The sequence below is a fragment of the Saitoella complicata genome (assembly GCF_001661265.1).
Source record: "Saitoella complicata NRRL Y-17804 unplaced genomic scaffold SAICOscaffold_2, whole genome shotgun sequence".
NCBI classification, from domain to species: domain Eukaryota; kingdom Fungi; phylum Ascomycota; class Saitoellomycetes; order Saitoellales; family Saitoellaceae; genus Saitoella; species Saitoella complicata.
In genome coordinates, this window is record NW_017566993.1 from 388772 (window position 1) to 412614 (window position 23843).

Consider the following 23843-nt stretch of genomic DNA (forward strand, 5'->3'; position numbering starts at 1 on the left):
GAGGAGGTTGTTTCTGCCGGGACTTATGCCTTGAGGACGTTGGTTCGTGCGCATAACATGACGACCCTTCTGGCAGAGATTTATGCCACTCCCATCTTTTCGCATGGCAGAAGTACGTTGCCTTTTTTCTTGCCATTTGCCACGGATGAGCAAAACAAGGACCTCATCGCATCCCTGGGACAGTTACAGAGGATGTGTATCTGGGAGGAGATTCTGTTGACTGCGCCGTTGTCGAAGGAGTGGAATGAGGCCTCTAGGGTGAAGGACGACGATACGCCCAAGTCGAAGGAGAACGAGGAGAAGCAGAAAGGATTGGAAGCCGGAGTTGACAAGGATGACCCCAAGTTCAAGAATGTGAAGACATTCCGCTTCTTGGTATCACAAATCCCAGCCTCAATTACGCCATTTTTTCAAGGACTTTCGAAGATGCTTTTCACGAGACGTCAACCCGATGCTAACCACAGGAAGCAGGCTTTGAAGGTATCTGGTCGTATGGCGCGTGTCATGATTGAAAATCTGAGCTGGGAGCGAGCGGCGGAATCGGATAATGCAAACAACAAGTATGGCTTTTGTATCGTGATGTTGCATTTTCTAATGCAGGTCCTCATGGATGATCGATCGACTCCCGTCTTGCAGATTACTGTACTGTACTCTTTCTATAAGCAGGATGGAATGAAGGTGTTGAGCAGGATCCTCGACTCCTTGATGCAGGAGGCCGCGACGTTGCCCTTTGTCACAGATCAGGAGATTGAGAAAGACGGTCATTCGAAAATGGCGTATGTGTTTGGTGGTATCAAGATCGTTCTCAAGTTCTTTCACCAGATCACTACGCCTAAGATCCTCGTTGACGCGGCCCAGTCGACCGGCATGGCTTCGAAGGAAAGGGATAGGAACACGCCCGACTTTTACCAAGCAAATGAGTTCCTTGTTCAATTGCGCCGCGAAGTGTTGCCAGCTGCTCACAAGATTTGGGAGTCTCCAACACTCCTGAAGTTGTCGTCATCTATTGTCAAGTCTGTTGCACAAATCATGGCAGCTTCCTTGAAAGGCGACGCTGAAGTTGCGGCCACCAGACCGGAGGTCAGCACCAGGGATCCGTTCTCCTTGATCGGGCGTGGAATTGCAGCGCTTACAGCACCCAATGCAAGTGAGACTGACCGCGTTGGCGTCCTCACGGGCATGGGTTTCAGTCGGGGTGCAGCTCGGCATGCTTTGCAGCATGCTGCCAACAACATCACGATTGCGACGCAGTATCTGCTGTCGCATCCTGAACTCCAGCAAATGCCGGAGCAAACGCCAGCTCAGGCTGAACCAGCTCCGCAAGCGGCGCCAGCCACCGACGCCGCGGGTACTGGTGCCGCAGTTCCCGCTACCACGGGTGAAGGTGATACATCCATGCAAGTAGACGAAGACAAGCCGAGTCAAGCGTCTATACTTGAACAACTCAACGAATTGCGCAACGATATCAGAACATCTCTGATTGATCGAGCTTTGGAGGTGATCCGCGTTCACAACGATGCCACTTATGACGTCGCGCAGTTGGTCATCAATGCTCCTGTTGATTGGAAGCAGGATGGATGGAAGAAGGATGCAGTGTTGACCGTGATCCTAAGCCTTGACAGCCTCAGCGAGTCGCGATTTGACAGCGAGGACAATGCTAAGGGCTTGACAACTATTGCTCACCTCTTGAACTACCTCCTTCACGACGGCCATCTCTACGAGAAGTGTAATTCTCTTCTACCACAGCTAACCCCTGTATTGATGGAACTTGCGAAAGTGGAGGATGGTAAGCCAGCGCCCTGGTTGCCTCATATCTTCCTGATCATGGAGACTGTTATCACAGATGTTGATGAGGCTACGAAGGTTTCGTCAACTGAAGATGGTAGCCTTCAGGATACTTCCTCTTCTGGGACGCATACCCTCTCTGTGGAGGCGCGAAAGTCATTCTTCGACTCTGCTCTGGCTGTTTTGACGTCGGAGCCAACCGAAAAGAACCTCACTTTGGCAGTCTTGCGAGTGTTGCTTAGGTTAACCCGCAACCGCGAGTATGCTTCCATGTTCGTAGACCGTGGAGGGCTTGCTTTGCTGTTCGCAAACCTTCGTAAGACTGTCGGTAAATACGACGATAGCATCCAGATTCCGATAATTTCTATTCTTCGCCATGTTATCGAGGATAGAGAAACTCTGAAGGCGATCATGCGTAGCGAAATTCAGACCTTCTTCGATCAGCCTCGTGCGGGAGGCCGCGCCGTTGACGCTTCCACATATCTTCGTGGTTTGAGCCAGCTTGCGCTGCGTGATTCTGCGCTGTTCATCGAGGCGACCCAAGAAATGTGCAAGATTTCACGATACGATCCTAATGCGCGCACACAAGGCATTGTCCTCAAGGACAAGCCCAAGGATGATGAAGCGACATCTACCATGTCGGCTGAGGAGAAACCAATTTTGAACGCTACCAAAGCGCTTGCAGTTGAAGAAACTCCAAAGCGTTCGTCCTTTGAGCGCCAAGATGGCGTGATACATTTCTTGCTGACCGAGTTGCTCTCATGCAAGGATGAACGTCGGGACAGCGGCGTGCCTGCACAGTCATCTGACGGAAATAAGGATGTCAACATGCAGAATACTGTCGAAAGCGAATACGTCGAGGACGGAAAGCGTCCGGATTTCAAGGCCGAAGATCATCCTGGCTATATTTATCGTTGCTTCATTCTGCAATCTCTTTCTGAACTTCTATCATGCTACACCAGGTGTAAGCTGGAGTTTGTCAAGTTTTCCCGCCGTGCTAACCCTCGCGAGGCTATGACACCAGCCGTCAAGCCTCGTTCCACAGTCCTGAACCACCTTCTCTATGAATTGATTCCACATGGTTTTGTCAATGTTCCCGAAGACAATCAGAGCAGGATGAGGTACTCGACGTCCAACTGGGCTATGTCCGTTGTTGTCGCCTTGTGTGCCGCTACGGGAGAAGATCTGGGAAGGGACAACGAGGCCGATTTACAATTTGTGCGCAAGTTCGTATTGGAGGGAATCCTGAAGACCTTCAAGGATATTACAGCGTCTACTGAGCCCATGGAGTACCGATACTCCCGGTTGATGACTCTGGCAGATCTTTGTTATCGTCTTCTTGTTGCCCAAGCAAACCAGGGAACAACCAACCAGGGCCTGTTCAATGACACTCATGACAAGTTAGCCAAGCTTATGTTTGAGAAGAATTTCGTCTCGACGTTAACCAATGCTTTAGCCGAGGTCGACTTAAACTACCCGCTTGCACGGAAGGTGATCAGACAGGTTCTTCGCCCTTTAAAAACACTTTCGAAGACTGCAATCAGGCTAAGCGAATCTGCCGAACTTGGTGATCTTCAAGAAAAGCCCACCGGGGACGAGGATGAGATCTCGACTGAGGCTTCTTTGTCGGATGAGGACGACGAATCTTCTGATCGTGAGGAGACACCTGATCTTTATCGCAACTCAGCGCTTGGCATGTTCGACGGTAATATGGAAGAAGACAACAGTGAGGGTGACAGTGAAAATGAGTTTGATGACGAAGACGCGGAGATGTACGAAGAGATGGAATTTGATCATGATGGCTCAGAGACTGGCTCCGATCTTAGTGACGAGGATATGGAGGACCTTCAAGGAGGTGACGATGTGGAGATTGTCCTTGACGAGGATGAGGACGAAGACCACGATGACGAGGATGAAGATGATGATGAGCTCGGTTCTGACGAGGAAATGGAGATGGAAATCCTCGGAGAAATCGACGGGTCTGACATCGAGTTGGATGGTGGTGATGATGACGAAGAGGATGAAGATGATGATGAGGACGACAGTATGGATGACGAGAGCATCGACGATCAAGATGATGATGAAGCTGAGGAAGACGCAGCCTGGGAGACGGAAGAAGCTGCTGAAGGCGATGTTCAAAATCCGTTCAACATTGATCCCGAAGGGGACGATGATGATGATGATGACCTGGACGATATGGACTCCATTGACGAAGCTATTATGGCCGCCGATGATCTTGCGGATGAAGAAGCTGAAGAAACGCACATGGGTTGGGAAACGACAGCTGACGAACCTGGTCAAGCGCAGGCGCCTCGTCCACCACGGGGGACTATGTTCCCTTTCGGTCTGCCGGGTATGCGCCCTTCTGCCATGGGATCTCTGGGCGGTATCCCCGATATCCGTCGGCCTCGTCACGGCGAAGACGCTGGCGCTTCTCACCCTCTGCTTGTTAACCCAGCAGCTGCCGTTGCGACCGCACCTCATGAGCCTGCGCGTCGTGGTGGCGACACCTCGCGTCCTGATAGTTTCTCCGACTGGATCCACTCGATTGAGGAGCTCATTGGCAGCGGTGCTGTGCACATGCTGGGAGACGCAATCAATCGTCTCAGCAATGCACCCCCGGGTGCTATCCGCGTCGAAGTCGCTACGAGCAACGGCAATGTCCTGACTCACGATCTCGAGCAAATACTTGGTCGTCGTCCAGGAGCAAATGTTTCCCGTCCTCCACGCGAAGACCCGACCTCAGCGACTACAGGATTTGTGCCTACCGCAACCTTTGTGCGTTGGAATGATGAAGTTCGCATCATCTACGGTTCAACCAGCAATGTTGCTGAGAGACTGCAGCGCCTCGTTAGTAGGTTGGCCGATGCGCTTATTCCAGCCGCCGTCGAAGAAGAACGTGTTCGAAAAGAGGAAGAGCGCAAAGCCCAAGAGAAGGCTCGTGCTGAAGACGAAGCCCGTAGGAAGGAAGAGGCGGCTCGATTGGCTAAGGAAAGGGAAGAAGCTGAAGCACGGGCGAGGGAAGAAGCCGAGCGAAAAGCTGCAGAAGAAGCGGCTAGGGTTGCCGAATCTGCCGGTCAGGACACCCCAATGGAGGGCATGGAAGGATCGGGCGAGGCGGGTCCTTCGGCAAGTCGTCAACGTGCAACGGTCCGTCTTCGCGGCGCTGAAGTTGACATCACAGAGCTCGATGTTGATGCCGAGTTCTTAGAAGCATTGCCGGAAGACATGCGGGAAGAGGTTCTGTCCCAGCATATCCGAGAACGCCGTGCATCCACTCGTCCAGATGAGCCTAGCGAAATCAGTCCCGAGTTCCTTGAGGCATTGCCTGACGATATCAGAGAGGAATTACTGGCGCAAGAAGCTGCCGACCGGCGCCGGCGTGAGCGTGAGCGTGAGCGTGAAGAGCAACAGGCTCCGGATGCACAAGCTTCAACTGGTCCTGCGGAGATCGATCCTGCTTCCTTCCTTGCATCTTTGGATCCGGAGCTCCGCCGTTCTGTTCTGGCTGATGCAGAAGATGACTTCATCGCGCAGTTACCGCCTGCCTTGGCAGCGGAGGCTGGAAACATGAGACCTCGCGGAACGCTCAATGTGGGACGGCCGGGTGGTGCCATAGAGCAGCTGCTTCAAGGTCGCCGAGGAACTGCCGCCGAAGGCGGTGAAGCTGGAAAGAAGGAAGAATTGAAGAAGCCAGCACCTCGGCGTGATATGATCCAGCTTCTGGACAAATCTGGAATTGCCACGCTTGTACGTCTCCTGTTCCTTCCACAGGTTGGCGAGAAGACAATCTTGCATGACATTCTCCTGAACGTTTGCGAAAACAAGCAGAATCGCGCAGAAATTGTGAACCTCCTCCTTGCCGTACTGCAAGACGGTAGCGGTAGCTTGCATGCAGTCGAGAAGAGTTTTGCCCAGGTTTCCTACCGGGCTAAGGGTCCGAACACTCCAAAGCCTACCACGAAGCCGAAGCTCGGCTCTGCTCTTGGATCTCTGACGCAGGTTGCGGGCGACAATGCGCCAATGGTCCTTGCTCAACAGTGTCTACAAACTTTGTCTCACATTGTGGGCTGGAACGAACACTTGGCGATGTTCTTTTTGCACGAGCATGAGTTGTTTGGCGGGCTTCGAAAACCCAACAAGAAGGGTAAGAACAAGGAGCCCCCCAGGAGCGCTAAGTTTCCCATCAACATGCTGCTGTCTCTCCTGGAGCGACCTCTGTTCTTGCAGAACACTGGCATCATGGATTCGCTTTCCCAGCTGCTCTCGGCCACAACTCGTCCTCTGATTGCGTTGTCGAAGAAGGAGGCAAAGCTTAAGGAAGAAGCTAAGAAGGACGCTGATGCTTCGAAGGAATCTGCACAGGCGACCGAGTCATCTGCTGTTTCCGAAGTCGAATCTAAGGTTACTGAAGCTCCCACAAGTGACGCAAAGCCTGCTACGGAGACTAAGAAAAAGTCATTACAGCCGCCCGTAATTCCTGAGACGAACATGCGTCTGGTGGTGAACATTCTTACTGCACGCGAGTGTTCTAGTCGCACTTTCCAGAGCACTTTGGCGACAATGCATCACCTGGCTGCTCTTCCTGAGGGCCGCGATGTCATAGCCGGAGAATTGGTCAAACAGGCACGTCACCTGGGCGACGTTATTCATGCGGATTTGGACGCCCTGGTCGTTAAGATCAAGGCTGCTAAGAACGGTGAAGACGTTCAAGGTTTGGCTTTGGCCCAGTTCTCACCAGCAAGCTCCGATCAAGCTAAGCTCCTTCGCATTCTCAAGGCCATGGACTACTTGTTTGACCGTAACCGTGCGTCTGTCAATTTGAGCAAGCAGGAAAAGATCGACATTCTCGGTGACCTGTATGAGCGTCTAGCATTTACGCAGCTCTGGGACAAGCTCAGTGCTTGTTTGGATGCTGTTCACGAGCATGCGGACATGATGCACGTTGCAACTGTTTTGCTTCCTCTGATCGAGGCTTTGATGGTGGTCTGCAAGAACACGGACTCAAGCAAGGATGCGGCAGCGGTCACCCAAGATCTTAGCCAGGATGCACCTACTAATGCTTCTCAGGCTCTACTCCTCTCGTTCACGGACAAGCACCGTAAGATCCTCAACCAGATGGTTCGTAACAACCCTAACCTCATGAGCGGTTCTTTCTCCCTTCTGGTCCGGAACCCGAAGGCTTTGGAATTCGACAACAAGCGCAACTACTTTACGCGCAAGATCCACGAGCGCCCGAATACCCGGGATACATTTGCTCCTCTTCAGCTTAACGTTCGAAGAGATCAGGTGTTCCATGATTCTTTCCGTGCTCTTTACTTCAAGACCGCGGATGAGATCAAGTATTCCAAGCTCAATATTCGATTCCATGGCGAGGAGGGTGTAGACGCCGGAGGTGTCACGCGTGAGTGGTTCCAGGTGCTTGCTCGACAGATGTTCAACCCTGACTATGCGCTCTTCACGCCGGTGTCATCCGACAGCACTACCTTCCACCCCAACCAGACGTCTGGTGTTAACCCGGAGCACCTGTTGTTCTTCAAGTTCATCGGACGAATCATTGGTAAGGCGTTGTACGATAACCGTCTCTTGGACTGTTATTTCAGTCGTGCTGTGTACAAGCGCATGCTTGGCACCCCGGTATCTCTCAAGGATATGGAGTCTCTTGATCTTGATTACTACAAGTCGCTTTGCTGGATCCTCGAGAATGACATCACGGACATCATCGCCGAGACGTTCTCCATGGAGGTTGACGAGTACGGAGTGACGAAGATCATTGATCTCAAGCCGGATGGACGTAACATTCCAGTTACGGAGGAAAACAAGCAGGAGTACGTTAAGCTTGTGGTCGAGTACAGATTGATTACCAGTGTCAAGGAGCAGCTCGACAACTTCATCATGGGTTTCCATGATATCATCTCCCCAGACCTGGTCAAGATCTTCAACGAAAAGGAATTGGAATTGCTCATCTCGGGTCTCCCTGACATCGACATCGACGACTGGCGCAACAACACGGAATACCAAAACTACACTGCTGCTTCACCCCAAGTACAGTGGTTCTGGCGTGCGGTTCGTTCGTTCGACGATGAGGAGCGTGCCAAGTTGCTTCAGTTCTCGACTGGTACTTCAAAGGTCCCGCTTAATGGGTTCAAGGAGCTGGAGGGTATGCAGGGTATCCAGAAATTCAGCATTCACCGCGACTTTGCCTCAATTGAGCGATTGCCGCAGAGTCATACGTGTTTCAATCAGCTTGATTTGCCGGCGTATGAGTCGTATGAGCAGTTGAGGACGCAGTTGTTGATGGCCATTAGTGAAGGAAATGTTGGATTCGGATTTGCTTAGTGTTGGTGTGATATGATATGTCGAGCGTGGTTGTGGTTGTGGTTGTGCATTTGTTGTATTTGTTAGACATCGGTTCGTGATTGGTATTGCATTTCTTTTTCTTTGTGTTTTTTTACGCCTTTGGAATAGCTATAGGCGTCATGCATCTATATATTGTTTTCTACTTTGAACCTCTGCTACCGTATCCTGGCTGCTGTGGGGTTTCTTAGCCGATATCGATAAGCCGTATAGACATACAGAACGGGTAACCGCCGAACTCCTCTTTTCAAATGACAGCCATGGAATCAGATACAGACAGTCTCGATGGTATCCACGACACAACCCTTACCTGACCTCTCGCTAACATCCCATCCCAACAGGCGCCCTCCTCCTCAAAGCCGTAACGCTCACCTCAATCCTCCCCTCAACAATCTCCCGTCCCCTAACCCTCCTAACCACAAACGCAATACACCACCTCCTCTCCTTCTCCTTCCTCGAAGCCATCAATCTCGTGTTGTTGTTGGGGGGGACGCATGTTTTGGTGGGGGCGCATACGTCGAATGTGAGCGCGATGTTGTTCTATGCGTTTGCGCCGTATGAGAGGATACCGATGCCGGGGAGAGATGTGGGGAGGGGGATGGTGAGTCCGTGGTTGCATAGTGTGAGTTGGTTATTGAACATACGCGCTTGGACCGGATTCACACTTCTCAACCCTTGGGGCACAATCATCATCTCCCTGACCCGGGGCCTACGAAAACCATTCACGAGGGACGGAATGAACGAAGTGGAGTGGGTTACGATCGGGCTGGTGTGTGTGTATGCGCTCTTTATGGCGTGGAGTGCGTCGGTGTGGTGGGCTGCGGTGTGGAAAGACAGTTTTATGTGGTTGGAGCCTTGGGAGGCGTTGAATGATGTGGCGAGGAAGGAGATGTGTTTTGGACGGGTTTTGTTAGAGCAGGTTTTGGATCGGTATGTTACGCCAAGTTGAAGGCTAATTGACCTATATCCAAGGTGCTTGAGCAAGGACTTCTCGAAGCTGTTGAGTCCAAAGCATGCTGAAGCATAGTTCAAGTCAACACTTCCCATTCTCCGTGCCAGCAGCCTTCGGTTCGTGCGTGCAAGTCCGGCGGGCGGATCGTCGAAGTGAACTATAGCCTCCACAGCGTCCCCGGTTCCGTATAAGCACTGGTACCCCTATTCCGTGCCAGGCCGAGCTCATTCGACAACGTAGGCCTGCTGTATAGCTGCCACTTCCCATTCCACCCAAAACCCACACTCAACCCGTCCTATATCTTCACACCCCATGCCCCCTCGCAAAAACCCTCATCCCACTAAACAACCACTCCCCCCTCCCCTCCTCCTCCCCCTTCCCCTCCCCCTCTTCTCCAATGTAAGACGCACCACCCCTGACCATCCTCAATACCCCCGTTACATCCTTCGCTCGGCCGGTGGAGAGTGGCTCGACGTTGATGATGCGGAATGCGCGGGCGGCGAGGGATGTGAGGAGGAGGGCGTGGGCGCGTTCGAGGGGGGGTGGTGGGGTGGTGGTGGTGGGGGGCAGGGAGGGGGCGGAGGGAGGGGGGGGTCGATGGGGAGGGATAGGAGGGTTGTTGAGCAGAACTAAGGGCTTGTGTTAGTCACTGTTGCGGGGCCTGGGGGGTTTGTGATCATGGCATGCCTTCTGGAGGAAAGTAACCAGATCGAGGACTTCATTCGCATCCCCCAATCCAAGCGCACTAACGGTCTCGAGACCCTCGATGATTAATACAGGGTCGTCGTTCATGCCCTTCAAGGCTGTCGTTATTGGTGGTGCGAAGGAGCTTATGCCACCGCCGCCACCGCCGGTTCGCGGGTCAGGGAAGTATAGACGTGGGTCTGCGCCGGGTTTGGGGGTAGTGTTGGACGGAGGTGGGAGTAGGATGTCCGAGAATCCGTCGATGAAGGTGAATGTACCGTTTTGTTTGTGTGTGGTGAGATCGAGGCCCTAGTATCCGAATATCAGTCACCTGCAGTCACATATTGGGGATACGGACGGCGCAACACACCCATTTACGGAGGCTGGAGGCGTGGTGGTGGTAGTTATTCATGAATGAAATAAAGACGACGGAGCGAGCGTTGAGGAGTGCGGTATGGATGAAGTGATGTAACATGAACTCGGCTGGCGTCGCGAGGGTCTGGGTGATCAGTACGAGGCTCTCGTCCGGTGGTAAGGAGGCCCGGTGTCCCCGATGTGCTGCGGGGAAATGGATGAAGTCGGCGATATTTCTGGCTGCCATGGTTTGGTTGTGATCTCGAGGGGGTCTGTATCGTGCGAAACTCGCGCTCGGGGACGCTGAGGGAGCTCGTGTGTGATACGGGACCCCCCCCCCTGGTGAGCCACGCTGAGCCACCGATCCCAAAAAGTACGGCGGACCTCAACTCTATAGCAACTCTATAGCCAGTCGTCGTCGAGAGTATTCGCAGCTGGCCTCGATCAATGTCAACATCCTCCGCCGTGAGGCACATGTCCACACAAATACGCGGCCCCGCGATCCCGCGTGTCAACATCCTCAAGAACACCGGTGTTTACGAAGACATCAACCTCTCCCGCCGCCCCGAACACTTCACGAACAACAGAAACCGCGTCAGGGGACCTCATTCAGTCGACGGCAGAGTCTCACCAAACACCCACTCCCTCGCCGACAGCAGGCTACCCGAAAACTACAACCCCGACGCATCCTGTATCAAGATCTTCCCCCTCGACACCAAGACACTCCCCCGGGATCTCCTCAACCTCCAACCAGATCTCAAAGACTCGATCGTTGAGGTCAAACAACGACGCGTGACGAGGCAACTCGTGTCAAATGGTGGATTCTACATCAAATTCAAATCCGCGCTCGCGGCCCGGGAATGGTACAAATCCTGCCCCGAAACCGCGATCCCGAATGCGTATTCGAAGGGGAAGGCGACTATCCGCCTCGTCGAAGACCGAACAATGGAAGCGCAGATCACTCCCGGCGAGGAGAAGGCTTACCCATCAGGAACTTCAGTCATCATGCGTGGCTTCCCAGAGGGGACATTGGCGTCTATCGCCAAAGAACTGCAAAGGTTGGAATTTGAATGTAACTTGGGGGCGCGTGATTTCTGGGGACTCAAGGGTGGGAAGGTCACCTATTTGGTTCATGTGAAGACGGAGGAGGAGGCGTGGAGGTTGGTTAGGACGTTTGATCAGACGTATTGGATGGAAAAGAAGTATGGACGGCAGGGGTTGTTGACTTGTGAGGTCGTATACTAAAAATAGAGCATGCGTTGGATCTGGGCGGGCGGTGGAGGAGATGAAGCTGGTACGGATGCTGAATACGATATCATGAAGGTGGGGGGCTACATTAGGGAATAAAAACATTATTCTCATCTTTCCGTGGTAACGTCATCGAACCATGTACCTATTATGCCTTTCATCAATGTTATGTGAGCCATCCAGGGCCATCTGTCATTTCCATTCCAGACCATCCCTACACTCCAACTCCACATTCACTCACATCTTCGGACTCGCACCCCGACTCCCCGTCGTCTCCCCCTCACTCGGCACATACTCACTCCCCTCACTCATCCCCCTCACATGCCCCTTCTCCTCCTTCTCACCCTCCCCTTGCCCTCCCTTCCCTTCACCCACCCCCGGTACAACCACCACCGTCACAGGCGCCGGTGGTGCCGGCCCATTCAACCCCCCACACATCCTACACCCCCATCTCAAACCCCTAACATCCTCCCCCGGCATCGCCAACCCATTATGCGCGGCACAGAAACGGCAGATGAGGGCGTAGCGTGATGATGGCTCTGCTGGGTCGTCGGGGCCGATGAGGAGGGTCATCAGGTGGGCGTACCAGGGTATTTCGAAGGGGGGTTGTTGGGAGGCGGAGGGGGTGAGGACGGCAGGTGGGTGGGACGTGGATTGCCCGAAGGAGGAGCCGAAGGAAAGGGGGTGGGGGGAGAGTTGTGTCGGTGTTGGTAATGAGGCGGCTCGGGTACTTGGTGTTCGTGGGCTGGATGTTGGTATCTTGCCTTCTTTTGTTGCCATTCGTCTCGGTACGGGACCCCCACTCGCTGGGCTCGCTCTCCCCGTTGACTTGGTGGCTTCCTTGAGTGGAGTGGCGGCGGTCCCTTTCGCGCCCTTCTTTGGGATAAAGTTCTTTGGTGAGGTACCATTCGCTGCGGCCGCCGCGTTTTCGTATCGTTGGACGAGGGATTGCGTACTGTAGAAATTCGTCTTCGTCTTGAGTTCTTCGATTTTGGATGATTGCTGGGATCGAAGTGACAGTAATTGTGTTTCTGCTTGCTTTGTCAGTACAAGTCGAAAAACCTGCGAGAGTCACCAACCTTCACTCGATATCCGCCTCGAATAGTACACCCCCAATACATTCCTAACACCATACACAACCCCCGGCCCCACCAATATCACCGATGCCTTCTTAGCCCATGCACCCCACTCTTCCCTCGCATCCGGCCGTTTACCGACAACTAAGACGAATAGAACGACGTAGATAACGTATGCGACGATACTGTAGAATGACCATAGGGCGCGGTAGCGACGGAGACGGGAGTGGTAAAGGGAGAGAGCGGTATCGTGTTTCTGGATTTTTGTGGCAAGTTCGGAGAGGATTTTCTCGTAGTCGTCCTCCTGTGGGCAAACATGTCAGATTACGTGAAGGTCAATATCACAGAAAGTCAGTCACACCCACCTTCTTCCAGGGCCACAAAGAGGGCATGTTGTTGATCAGAATTCAGACCAGTTGTCGCAGTGAATGCTGGTGATAAAAAGATGAGATGAAGAGGACCGGTATAATTAAGCTTCCGATTCAATGAGGAGAGGACAACTGCGGTTCAATTGCAATTTGCAAATCTTTAAGTTTGCGTCGTTTTGGTGTTCATGTTTCCTTAAACGCGCCAATGACGCCCTCATGCAGATCACGTGAACGCCGAATCAACGTTACCGCAGCGACTGCTCCATTCGGTCGACGTCGTCGTTAAGTCAGCATCGAGAGCAATACGGTATCGAGAACCGCGTAGGCCTCCTGAAAACAGGTGTGAACTGCTTCGAACGGACGCTGTGAAAACAGACGCTTACGATACTGTTTACAGAGTTACGTTTATCCTCGCAAAGACGAATACCTAGAGATACGGCTACCCGCGTTTAAAAGCAAGGTTTGCGAATCTTCTTGCTCAATCAGTACCGCCCAAAATACAGCCATGTCCAAGCAGATATTTCGCCAGACCCTCCTCCTCGCATCCTGGGTCCCCGTCGCCTTTTTCGTCCAAGATCACGTCTGCTGGGTATGTCCAATTGACGGCATTTCCATGCGCCCAACATTCAACCCAGATACAAACCTGCTATGGAGAGATTGGGTGATCCTCGATAAGCTTGGCTTTAGGGGGCTGAAAGCTTGGCCGGCGGGGAAGCCGGAGAGTTTGTTTAAAGTTGGGGATGTGGTTGTTCTGCGGTATGTACTACCCTTTCATGAGTGCAGTACAGATCGGATCACTGACATTTTCTCCAACAGATCACCTCTTGACCCAGAAAAGATCTTGACAAAGCGGATTGTCGGTCTAGGTGGTGACACCGTGAGCACGCGGAAACCATACCCAAGTGGATACGTCAAGATCCCACCTGGACACGCATGGTTAGAAGGAGACGAGCAGTTTCATTCAACAGATAGTAACACCTATGGGCCGGTGTCCTTGACACTCATTGAGGCGAAGGTTAAAGGCATAATCTGGCCACGGTGGTCGGGCATACCGGGAGGAGGTAGAGAAGCTAGGGTACATCCTAGCTTAGCTAATATGAATCAGATCAGAACGTAATCCTAGAATTTGTATGTGCCGGTCCTCCTCCCACATCCACTTAATTTCGAGCTGTAGTGCCGAGTAACTGCCGACATACGCCTGCAGCCGCAACATAAACTATTCGGCAACATTATCGATATCTCGAAAATCCGATCGTCATCGATCTTCGACGAAAGCGTCATATCATCGCTGCCATACTCCTTTGAAAGGTTCGCTCTCTCGCTGCGTCTTTAACGTCAGCATCTACACCTGTTCGATCCCGTCGACACCGATAACCAACGGCGGACAAAGTGCACAGCTGCATTAACGACGTCTATATCGATTAATATTGGCATAAGACCTCTGCTTCCTACTTTACTGCAGTATCCCGCACAGCCCTCGTCAATTCTCTCCCTCTAGTTCGTCGATCCACTCGTTCAATTGACAACTCCCGGTGTGATACGAGAAACGTCATATAGGTCCTCAACATGCCAAAGAGACCAAACGGACCCAATATTATCATCTGCGGTATGTCTTTTGTCGCGTTTGCCGGTGGATTGGGCTCTCGGCGCTCGACGCATCGTCGCTGAAGCAGTGGAGCATCCGATCCGCTCGGCGCATGTCTTTGCTGTGGGGGATGGAATGCTGATATGATGACCACAGGAACCCCGGGAACCGGCAAAACAACCCACGCCGAACTCCTCGCCTCCCAAACCTCCCTAACCCACCTAAACCTCGGCACCCTCGTAAAAGACCACAAACTCTACGAATCCTACTCCCCAGAATGGGACTCCTACATCGTCGACGAAGACAAACTCCTTGACCACCTGGAGCCCCTCATCCCCACAGGCGGTCTAATCCTTGACTGGCACACCTGCGATATCTTTCCCAAAAGTTGGATTGATTTAGTTGTTGTGTTAAGGACTGATAACACGATGTTGTGGGATCGGTTGGAGGGACGGGGGTATAATGTGGAGAAAATCCAGGAGAATAATGAGGCGGAGATTATGCAGGTTGTGTTGGATGAAGCGAGGGAGGCTTATGATGGGGAGATTGTGGTGGAGTTGAGAAGTGAGAGTGCTGAGGATATTCAGGGAAATGTGGAGAGGATTGAGCAGTGGATGGAGGCGTGGAAGGAGATGGAGCATCAAAGTGAGGATGAGGAGGAGAATGTTGACGAGGACTCGGATTAGGCCCATCTTTTCTAGTTTATCTTATGCATGGAAGGTATACCCCAGCCGATCATTGCTGTTAAGCAGTACTGAGCCAAAAAACTCCTGGACCTTCTCCAAAGCCCTATACCGAAGACCAATCCCATTCTACCTCTCCTCCGTCATCTCAGCATACGTCTCCCCTCCTCCCTCCTCAAGCCCAAAAACGGGACGCGTTGTGGAGCTCGAGGCGAGGGGAGCTCGAGGAAGGAGGAGCGCATACGATACGGGCTTTGTCGGCGGAGATTTCTAAAACCAGCTGGATCTCAACAACTATTCCTACTCATGTAGAGCTACCCCAATTGAGGGAGGGCGAAGTGACGCACGATCGATGATACGGGTAGCCTGCGACTGTACTGTAATCTCCACGCCGCCGGCAGCTTAACAGCCGCGACTTTACTTTTTCGTTCCCAGTCACAAAAACTTGCGATCCTCTGTCTGCTCGCTTAGGGAATCAAGAGACCATATATCTTTTACGTTCACTATCTGGGGGCAGTTCATACAGTATATAACATCGACCCTCGGAATTCAGGGCTCTCGAAAGTCGACGACCTGCAATCACAAACACCAGACCGCACCCCCCACCATGGACCTCGGCACAATCGCAGCCTCCTCCGCCGGAGCCCTCTGCTCCCGCCTCATAATGCACCCCCTCGACACCCTCCGTATCCGCACCCAAACCTCCCTCCCAATCTTCCCCCTCGGCCCCCTTCCCTCCCTCTACCGCGGCCTCCCAATAACCCTCATCTCCGTCCCCGCCCTCTCCCTCTACCTCTCCACCTACCGCGAAGCAAAAACCCAACTAGAAAACCGAGGCTGGGGAGACGGAAGTGCGACGTATTTGATGAGTGGGACCGCGGCGGAGGTGGTGAGCAGTTTCGTGTGGACGCCGATGGAGAATGCGAAAGCCCGGATGCAGATTGGGGAGAGTGGGGGTGGTACGCTGGAGGTTCTTCGTGGGATGTGGGAACGTGAGGGGCTTAAAGCGTTTTTTCGGGGGTATTGGGTCGGTCTCGTCGTTTTTGTTCCGCAAAACGCGTTGTATTGGGTGTCGTACGAGAATTTCAAGAAGCGGTATCGACGATCGGCGGCACCGGTGGGAACCCCAGAACCGGGGCATGAGCATCCCGAGTTTGAGGAAAAGGGGGGTGGGGAGGGTGAGAGGGAACACACTTTTGCGTCTTATGGGGCTTGTTCCGCCGCTGCGACCGCGGTGGCGTGTACAGCCTCCAACCTCCTCGACGTCGTCAAAACCCGGTACCAAGTCTCCACGTCCTCACATGCTAGTTTTGCCTCCCAAGCTGGATCGGGGGGAGGAGGGCGGATAGGTGTGTGGGATGTTGTGAGGCAGTTGTGGGGGGAGGCGAGGTGGGGGATGTGTTGGAAGGGGTTGGCGCCGAGGTTGGCGTATACTGTTCCGGGGAGTTTGATTAGTATGGCTGTGTTTGAGAGTTTGAAGCCGGATGTTAAGGAGGGGGAGGGTGCTTTTGAGGCATCATGAACTTGAGGGATAGATGAGGTGAAAGACGGGCAGAGGTGTAGACGCGGGATGGTACGATATATGACATAGATGGGACATTTGCATGGATAATGCGTAATTGGCTTGTTCCCCACTCTACCTCTGTTCGTGCTTGATGCAAACAATTCGTCTTATCCCCCAATTGCCAATCCCTAACCCCACTTAACGCTTACTCAAGAAGTTAGCATTCTTAATCTCCTCCCTATTCCTCTTCCTAATCTCCTCCTTATTCCTCCACTTCATCTTCTCATCCTCCTCCCTCTTCGCCCGCGCAGCCTCACCTGCAATCTGATTATTCTCCCTCACCTTTGCCTTTTTCGCGGACTTGGCTAGAGATTTGGGGTCTGTGGAGGGAGTGGCGATGGACCAGAGCCAGGCGGGGTATTCTGATTCGGGGAGTGCGACGGGGTCTTGGGCACCGGCGACAAAGTTGAGGCCTTTCATGGGGGATCCGGCGGGGAGGATTGAGGTTGGCGCCGTCCATGTTTGTCCGGTCGAGGAGTGTCTGACGTGGCACAGTGGCCGTCTTAGGAGGGTGCATGCTCTTGATCTCAGCATGTTGTGGTGGTGATGTTGTCTGCCTCTCCTTGGAGTACTGTGCACACCCAAAAGTCACAGGCACAGGCACAGGCACAGGCACAGGCACGACATAACAATACTGGTTGAAGAACTTAGGGCTATCCCGCCCTCTGAATCTCCTCCACAATCGCAGCAACAACCTCACTGCACTTGCTCTCCCCGCCCAGATCCCTCGTCTTGATCCCCTTATCGCCGACCCTCTCAACAGCCTCCATGACCTTCTTCTTCGCCTCTTCCTCACCCAAAAACCCCAACATCTCCGCCGCACTCCAAATCGCTCCTACCGGGTTCGCCGCATCCTTCCCCACAAGATCAAACGCACTCCCATGAATCGGCTCAAACATACTCGGCCACCTCCTCTCCGGATTCAAATTCGAACTCGGCGCAATCCCAATCGACCCCGCCAGCGCCGCCGCAAGATCCGACAAAATATCCGCATGGAGGTTGGTGGCAACGATCGTAGAGAGCGAGTCCGGCGCGTTGACCATCCTAACCGTCATCGCGTCCACCAACATCTTGTCCATGGTAACATCCGGGTATTCTTTCGCGACTTCGTAGGCGATACGATCCCAGAGTACCATCCCATACCTCATCGCATTCGATTTCGTCACGAGGGTTAGGCGTCCATCCCGGGCAGCAGCAGTTTTGAATGCGAAATGCATGAGTCGCTCAATCCCCCCACGCGTGAAAATCGCGACTTCAGTCCCGACTTCAAGCGATGAATTCGGATGCGTGATACCGCCTTGTCCGGCATATTCCCCCTCTGAATTCTCCCTCACGATAACCCAATCGATCTCCTCCACCCCCGCCAACGGACTTCTCGTCCCAGGCAAAATCCGGACCGGACGGACATTGACCCATTGTTGCATCTCCTTCCGAATCGGCAGGATTAGGCCCCAGAGTGAGATGTGGTCCTCTACGTCCTTATCCCCTACACTCCCAAAATAAATCGCGTCGAAACTTTTGAGGGTCTCGATACCATCTTTAGGCATGAATTCCCCAGTCTTCTTGTATTGCGCAGATGACCAATCCAAGTCCGTGAAATCGAGCGTAAAGGCGGAGGAGGGAAGGGAGGTTAGGGCCCTGAGGCACGACACACCGGCGTCGATGACTTCGGGACCGATCCCGTCGCCGGGGAGAAGAGCGATTTTGTAGATCTTCTTGGAGTCGGGCATTGGGAGGTGGTGGGAACTTGCAATTGAAGGGGTGGAGATGTCGGGTACTTTCGCCTGGGGTGTGGGAAATGAAGTGCGGGGTGCGAGGTAACCCCCCTCTTCCTCTTCATTGCACTCACCAACTGTGGTTCTGACAGCAGAGTTCTCTCCATTGGTGCAACCTTAAACTTTAACAAACTCTAATGTCCATCACTTCCCAATGGCGGTACATTTCTCGGGTTTTGTCGCAAACTCAAACCTAGGCCTCGGGTTTCCCCACATACGTGTCCTTTCGGACCGTTCGGGCCGTGCGATGGGCGCGGCCTTGAGGACGTATCACAGCGAGGGGTCAAGCTTCATGTTAAGGTGAAATCTTGTGCGATAGGCTTGATTCCCGGTCAATTACGACATCCATGCGATTTCAGATGCTCGCTATCAAGGACCGGTGATCTGGGGAAAGGGGTGTAACCGTGGAGGTGATGGGTGTATATCATAGCGGTCATCGCCGTGCCTCCATCGAGCAAGCAAAACACTAGAACAGCATCAAACGCTTACAAACATGCCATTCCTGACACTATTCACCCGGACGAAGTCATCCTCCATTGACCTCCCCTCCTCACCTACCGCACCACGACCCTCCACCTCTTTCTCCGTCAAGACAGAGTACGAGGACGCAGAAGGCTGTACACTCGTCCTCGGTCGAGAATGTATAAGAGCTACGGAACCTGCATGTCCATATGGTATGCGCCAAGTACGCACCATTGCTGTTTGACACTTACACTTACCCGTACTTGATGCATAGATCGCTTCCACGACCGCTTATCCGCAGCGCACCACTTCACGAACTCCAGATCCACACGCCGTACAGCGGCTGCTTTGCCTCACCGTCTTCTCGCGTTCCACACAACCACAACTCTCCCGTCTCTGGGCGTCCTCACCCCACCATGGCTGTCCGCAATCCTCACCGGACGCGATCCCACGATAGCGTTATTGACGATCCAAGATTTATTGGTACCGAGTTCCCTTCGCGCAACGGCGACGTCAGACAGGGTACTCGAGGATGTGTGGAAGGGGATACTTGGGGTTTTGGTGGCATGTCGAGATTACACCTCTGTCAATTTCTCGAGCTACGAAGACGGCTGGGTCGGCGCAGAACTGTCGGAGAGGTTGACATCGGCTACATCGACACCAACACACACGAGTGCGAGTACGAGTATGAGTGCAAGAACGAGATCACCGGCGGGTGGATCGAAGCGTGCGAACGAGAGCGCCGCGCGAAAGGATGTTAGGCCTGGGGCGGTGGGAGGGATGATGGCGTATCGATCGAGTCAAGATATCCGTCGTCCTACGCCGTTACATCTACCTCAACGAACATCAGGATGGGGAGGAGCGCTTGTGGCATGATCATTGTTTTCTCGAAAAAGGGACTGGCAAAACAAGATAACGCTCAATTGCATGTTATTCGCTCTCGCTCTACTATAGCAAAAAGAACATCTCACACACTACCCATCTTTCCTTTTTTCTTCTAAAGTACACAGTGTACTGACCACCCATTTTAGGCCTCAACATTGACAAACACGAACGAAGGCTCCTGAGGCACAGCACTCAACGCCTGCACAGGAACCTCAACCTCCTCCGCGCCCTTGACACCCTTGACACCTCCATCCTCCGTCTCATGCACAACAACGACCTCGACCTCCTTCGCACCAACACTCTTCTCCAAGAACCCAAGGATACTGGAAAGAACTTCACCCTCAGAGAACAACTGCTTGCGACTCAAGATATCCTCAGCAGAAACATTTCCACGCGTCTGGAGCTTCTGCTTGATGATCTGGACGAAGGCCATAGCCTTCTTGACCTCGCCCATCTTGGAGACCTTGGGGAGGAGGGCTTTGTCGTCGATGGTGTTGGTGGCGGAGTCGTAGTGCTCGCCGACGAGGTCGACGTACTTTTGTTGCCAGGCGGGGTATGCGGCTGCGACGAAGATAGACAACTTCTTGGGCTTCTTAGGGTCGAAAGCGAGGTTTTGCTTACCCTTCTTTTGCTTCTTGAGTTGTTGGCCTTCAGCGGAGTGAATTGAGGAAGTAAGTCCACGAATGTACTCGAGAGTCGCGGAAAGGGTCTTGTCGACCGGCGCCGAGACCTTGGGGTAGAGCGCGTTCTGGACAGTAGTCTTGTTCTCCAAAATCTCCATCCAGACAAAGTCGGCGAAATGGGGCGCGACGGGGGTAATCAACAAAGCCTGAACCTCAATGAAACGCATAACCAAATCCTTGTGCATACCCTTCTCTGCAACGACCTCGCGGTACCAATCACGAAGAGACTGCAACTCGTAGAAGCCCCACTTGAGCGCGTTCTTATAATACGCAGCATCATACTGCTCCTTCGTGACCTCAATCAACGCATTTAACTCGTTCTCGAAGACGCGGTCGAACAACGAATCCTTGGGGCCAGTACGGAGTGTCGTGTCCTTCGTCATCTCGACACACCACTCCGCAAGGGTGTGCAACCTCAAAACGGCAGCATTTGCCGTCGCTTCCTCGAAGTTTGCGTCCTCGATCGCGTCACCAGCATCAGCCAACGCAATACGCGTAGCATCCGCACCGAACTTGCCGACGGCTTCACGCATGGTGAGGGAGTTTCCAGTCGACTTGGACATCTTCTCACCGTTGAGCAACAAGTGTCCGTTAGCACGAACACCCTTTGGCCAGAATCGCTCGGGGAAGATAGCGACATGGTTGTAGATCCACATAGTCAAGTGGTTAGGAATCAAGTCCTTACCCGAAACACGAACGTCAAGCGGGTAAAAGTACTCGAACTCCGCCCTCAACTTATCCAAAGTCTCAATCGGGACAGAGGTCTCAGGCTTCTCTCCACGGCAGAGGATGTAATCCCACACCGCATCATTCAAATCCTCCGCCCTGACACCCGCAGGCCCAACCTTCGCTCCATCAATCGAGGAATGAAGCTGGTGCGCAATAGTATAGTACGACATGTAGATGGTAGAATCAGATAAAGACTCAACCAAATACTGCGGGTCCCAAGGCAACTTCGTCCCCAATCCATAACTCCTCGCACAAGCCCACTGATTCAACCACGCCAACACCCCCTCAAACGCATTCCTCGTCTCCTTCGCAAAAGTGTTCATCCCGCCCAAACACCTCTCCGCCACAGCCCGCCAAGTCGACTCTCCATAGTCGATGTACCATTGGTCACAGAGGGCCACGACACATTCGTCCCCGGAGCGGGACATGACGAGGCCTTCGGGTTCGTTGTAGACGAAAGCGAGGGAGGCGTCGATCAGGTCTTTCCGGACGAGGGGTTTAGCTTTTTCGACTTTTTCACCGGCGTATTTGCCGATGAGCATGACACCCTGATAGAAGCCCTCCTTGTACGCAGCTTCCTTTGCCTCGGCCAACAACTTGGCGTCCTTGGGGGACTGGATCTTCATACGCTTGCAAAGTTCGGGGGCAGTCAAGTCTCCGTACGTGGGAGTCCTGATGATGGGGACGGCGTCGAGGGAAGCCCAGGAGGGGTCAATCTTGTAATACTCAGCCTTCTTCCTCAAATCCTGACAAGTCATGTAATCATCGGGCGAATCAGACGGAACAGACGTAACGACACCCGTTCCCTTAGTCGCCAAGACGGTCTCCATGGGGAGGACATACACCTCCTCATACACCGACAACGGCGCCTTGACTTTGGTGCCGACGAGGACGTCACCCTTGATTTGACCGAGTTGGGTGGCGACACCGCGTTCGGGGGAGAGGCCTTGGAAGGCCATGTTGTTGGCTGCACGGCGGGTGATGAGGAAGACCTCGTCCGATTTGTTGGAGGCGAAGAGACCGTAAGTGATGGAAGGTCCGACAAAGCAGTTACTTTGGCCGTACATTGTCTCAGGACGGAGTGTCGCAGCGACCATGAAGACCTTCTTTCCAGCCAACTCACTCTCAAAAGACTTGAGGGCTTCAGCGGCAGCGGGAGACCACTGCGTCACTTCGATCTTGATACCGGTGTAATCCTGGGGTCCGACGCCCTCTCCGGACGAACGGTCGTGGTCCATACACGGTTGACCATCCTTCGCAGAATAAATCGTATACCGCTCTCCAAACTTAATCCTCTGCAACATCTTCAACTTCCTCATCTGCCACTGCACGAAGCTATCGTAATACGGGTTCGCATCGGTCGTGATCATTGATCGGCGCCAATCGACACGTGCACCGAAGGATTCGCAGTCTTCGCGGCAGATTGGGGGGTAGTATTTGAGCCAGTATGAGGCGTCGGCGAATTTGTGGATTTCGGAGGTAGGGACGCCGCCGAGTTGCATGATTTGGAATTGGTATTTGAGGCCGGTGGCTTTTCCTGCTTGTTTACCCTTCTTGGCAACGATTTTGGTGGGGTCGGCATTTCCGGAAGGCTGAGAGTTCAGAGACACCGCAGCGGTGCCATTGGCGAGATCCTCATCTGTCTCCTCGGGAAGCTTGAATTCGGGACCGAACATCTCGAGCTCACGGGCGATTTTGTCGGCGGCGGATTTGATGGGCATACCAGTACAATGGAACCCAAGCGGGAACAACGCACGCTTTCCCTGCATTCTCTCCCATCCAGCGGCAAACTCGACCTTGGTCAACGTGAACGCATGTCCGAGATGGAGGGATCCGTTCATGTAGGGGTAGGCCATGGTACCGAACCACTTAGGATACGCTTCGCGGACATTGTCGGGATCGGAGGAGGCGTCGAGGTTGGCGGCTGCGAGGTCTTCGGGGGAGGGAGGGTTTTGTTCGAAGACGGCTTGTTGGCGCCAGAGGTCCTGGTAGCGCTGTTCGATGGCGACGAGGTAGTCCCTCTTCGCCGTCTTTGCGAGCTGGAGGGTCTGTGCCGAGGTCACTGATGGGTCGACGGTGGCCATGGGGGTGTATGCTGTCAGTCTTTTAGGGAGGATTTGTTTTCTTGATCTGACGCTGACTTTCCAGCTTCCCTCGGCGGCGGTACCTCGCAGCACTGGACCCCTCGCACGTGAGCCTGCGAAATCTTTCCAGGCACGCGCGCCCGTCCTACAAATTCACCCAGAAAAAAATCGCACTTCTCCTCTACACCAACCATACCGCCTAACGACGACGACCATAGTAAGTGGTGAGTACTATCCTTCGCTGAGCATCCATCGACGTCAGTGACTTCTCTCTCGCTTTTCGTTCCGTCTGTGACGAAGAGTGATGGAGTAGAGATCATATGATGATTACCATATCACAGACCTGTACCAAAACCTTCGGGTATTGAGGATAAATGTGTTTTGCCTTTTGTCTGAACAATCTCTTGTTGTCGTCGAGGCGTGCTCTTGCTTCCGTCGTTGTTACAAGTGGACGAATGCTAATTCGTTGTTAAGGTTATAGGCATGTGAAACTTGATGTGTTACGCCAACCTCGGTTCAAGAGGGAGTTCTCCTGGTCTTTGTGTCGGGACGTAAAAGTGTTCACCCGG

General features: G+C 53.2%; 12 protein-coding genes across 12 annotated transcripts; 6 read left to right on the forward strand and 6 right to left on the reverse strand.

Annotated features, from left to right (window-relative positions):
- Positions 1-5013: 5013 nt before the first annotated feature.
- Positions 5014-8124, forward strand: SAICODRAFT_33135 (putative ubiquitin-protein ligase; the record flags this gene model as incomplete). The annotated part of the gene is made up of 1 exon (XM_019168265.1): positions 5014-8124. The coding sequence occupies one exon, from the start codon at positions 5014-5016 to the stop codon at positions 8122-8124; it is 3111 nt and encodes a 1036-aa protein (XP_019026879.1).
- Positions 8125-8513: 389 nt separating this feature from the next.
- SAICODRAFT_28805 (uncharacterized protein) lies at positions 8514-9512 on the reverse strand. The gene has a single exon (XM_019167236.1). It carries the CDS (start codon positions 9187-9189, stop codon positions 8683-8685), a length of 507 nt encoding a protein of 168 aa, XP_019026880.1. The 5' UTR covers positions 9190-9512; the 3' UTR covers positions 8514-8682.
- Positions 9398-10379, reverse strand: SAICODRAFT_4991 (uncharacterized protein; the record flags this gene model as incomplete). Its single annotated transcript, XM_019168987.1, has 3 exons — positions 9398-9723; positions 9841-10087; positions 10149-10379. 3 exons carry the CDS (start codon positions 10377-10379, stop codon positions 9398-9400), a joined length of 804 nt encoding a protein of 267 aa, XP_019026881.1.
- A 200-nt stretch (positions 10380-10579) lies between these two features.
- Positions 10580-11377, forward strand: SAICODRAFT_4992 (uncharacterized protein; the record flags this gene model as incomplete). Its single annotated transcript, XM_019168989.1, has 1 exon — positions 10580-11377. One exon carries the CDS (start codon positions 10580-10582, stop codon positions 11375-11377), a length of 798 nt encoding a protein of 265 aa, XP_019026882.1.
- Positions 11378-11489: 112 nt separating this feature from the next.
- SAICODRAFT_69095 (uncharacterized protein) lies at positions 11490-12988 on the reverse strand. The gene is made up of 3 exons (XM_019170448.1): positions 12822-12988; positions 12460-12760; positions 11490-12411 (listed from the first exon to the last, which is right to left on the reverse strand). The coding sequence occupies exons 1-3, from the start codon at positions 12846-12848 to the stop codon at positions 11618-11620; spliced, it is 1122 nt and encodes a 373-aa protein (XP_019026883.1). The 5' UTR covers positions 12849-12988; the 3' UTR covers positions 11490-11617.
- A 263-nt stretch (positions 12989-13251) lies between these two features.
- On the forward strand, positions 13252-13947 carry SAICODRAFT_75675 (LexA/Signal peptidase). Its single transcript, XM_019170993.1, has 2 exons — positions 13252-13580; positions 13641-13947. The coding sequence occupies exons 1-2, from the start codon at positions 13330-13332 to the stop codon at positions 13939-13941; spliced, it is 552 nt and encodes a 183-aa protein (XP_019026884.1). The 5' UTR covers positions 13252-13329; the 3' UTR covers positions 13942-13947.
- Positions 13948-14080: 133 nt separating this feature from the next.
- On the forward strand, positions 14081-15095 carry SAICODRAFT_87950 (P-loop containing nucleoside triphosphate hydrolase protein; the record flags this gene model as incomplete). The annotated part of the gene is made up of 2 exons (XM_019171528.1): positions 14081-14430; positions 14566-15095. Exons 1-2 carry the CDS (start codon positions 14391-14393, stop codon positions 15093-15095), a joined length of 570 nt encoding a protein of 189 aa, XP_019026885.1. The 5' UTR covers positions 14081-14390.
- A 412-nt stretch (positions 15096-15507) lies between these two features.
- On the forward strand, positions 15508-16727 carry SAICODRAFT_28808 (mitochondrial carrier). Its single transcript, XM_019167237.1, has one exon. The coding sequence runs from the start codon at positions 15700-15702 to the stop codon at positions 16612-16614; it is 915 nt and encodes a 304-aa protein (XP_019026886.1). The 5' UTR covers positions 15508-15699; the 3' UTR covers positions 16615-16727.
- Positions 16728-16786: 59 nt separating this feature from the next.
- SAICODRAFT_75682 (uncharacterized protein) lies at positions 16787-17202 on the reverse strand. Its single transcript, XM_019170994.1, has one exon. The coding sequence runs from the start codon at positions 17188-17190 to the stop codon at positions 16795-16797; it is 396 nt and encodes a 131-aa protein (XP_019026887.1). The 5' UTR covers positions 17191-17202; the 3' UTR covers positions 16787-16794.
- Positions 17203-17224: 22 nt separating this feature from the next.
- Positions 17225-18744, reverse strand: SAICODRAFT_151597 (putative dehydrogenase). The gene has a single exon (XM_019165554.1). The coding sequence runs from the start codon at positions 18384-18386 to the stop codon at positions 17310-17312; it is 1077 nt and encodes a 358-aa protein (XP_019026888.1). The 5' UTR covers positions 18387-18744; the 3' UTR covers positions 17225-17309.
- SAICODRAFT_28809 (uncharacterized protein) lies at positions 18684-19933 on the forward strand. Its single transcript, XM_019167238.1, has 2 exons — positions 18684-19105; positions 19168-19933. Exons 1-2 carry the CDS (start codon positions 18925-18927, stop codon positions 19767-19769), a joined length of 783 nt encoding a protein of 260 aa, XP_019026889.1. The 5' UTR covers positions 18684-18924; the 3' UTR covers positions 19770-19933.
- SAICODRAFT_63757 (leucyl-tRNA synthetase) lies at positions 19921-23321 on the reverse strand (the record flags this gene model as incomplete). Its single annotated transcript, XM_019170015.1, has 2 exons — positions 20062-23321; positions 19921-20037 (listed from the first exon to the last, which is right to left on the reverse strand). Exons 1-2 carry the CDS (start codon positions 23272-23274, stop codon positions 19921-19923), a joined length of 3330 nt encoding a protein of 1109 aa, XP_019026890.1. The 5' UTR covers positions 23275-23321.
- Positions 23322-23843: the final 522 nt, after the last annotated feature.

Bases quoted from the DNA above. Each gene is read 5' to 3' on its own strand.
- SAICODRAFT_28805 (XM_019167236.1), bottom strand. From the start codon at position 9,189: ATGGGAAGTGTTGACTTGAACTATGCTTCAGCATGCTTTGGACTCAAC.
- SAICODRAFT_69095 (XM_019170448.1), bottom strand. From the start codon at position 12,848: ATGCCCTCTTTGTGGCCCTGGAAGAAG. The intron at 12,761-12,821 runs GTGGGTGTGACT...GTTTGCCCACAG, and splicing joins CTTTGTGGCCCTGGAAGAAG to GAGGACGACTACGAGAAAAT. The intron at 12,412-12,459 runs GTTGGTGACTCT...CAAAGCAAGCAG, and splicing joins GAGGCGGATATCGAGTGAAG to AAACACAATTACTGTCACTT.
- SAICODRAFT_75675 (XM_019170993.1), top strand. From the start codon at position 13,330: ATGTCCAAGCAGATATTTCGCCAGACCCTCCTCCTCGCATCCTGGGTC. The intron at 13,581-13,640 runs GTATGTACTACC...TTTCTCCAACAG, and splicing joins GGGGATGTGGTTGTTCTGCG to ATCACCTCTTGACCCAGAAA.
- SAICODRAFT_28808 (XM_019167237.1), top strand. From the start codon at position 15,700: ATGGACCTCGGCACAATCGCAGCCTCCTCCGCCGGAGCCCTCTGCTCC.
- SAICODRAFT_75682 (XM_019170994.1), bottom strand. From the start codon at position 17,190: ATGCTGAGATCAAGAGCATGCACCCTCCTAAGACGGCCACTGTGCCAC.
- SAICODRAFT_151597 (XM_019165554.1), bottom strand. From the start codon at position 18,386: ATGCCCGACTCCAAGAAGATCTACAAAATCGCTCTTCTCCCCGGCGAC.
- SAICODRAFT_28809 (XM_019167238.1), top strand. From the start codon at position 18,925: ATGCCATTCCTGACACTATTCACCCGGACGAAGTCATCCTCCATTGAC. The intron at 19,106-19,167 runs GTATGCGCCAAG...CTTGATGCATAG, and splicing joins GGAACCTGCATGTCCATATG to ATCGCTTCCACGACCGCTTA.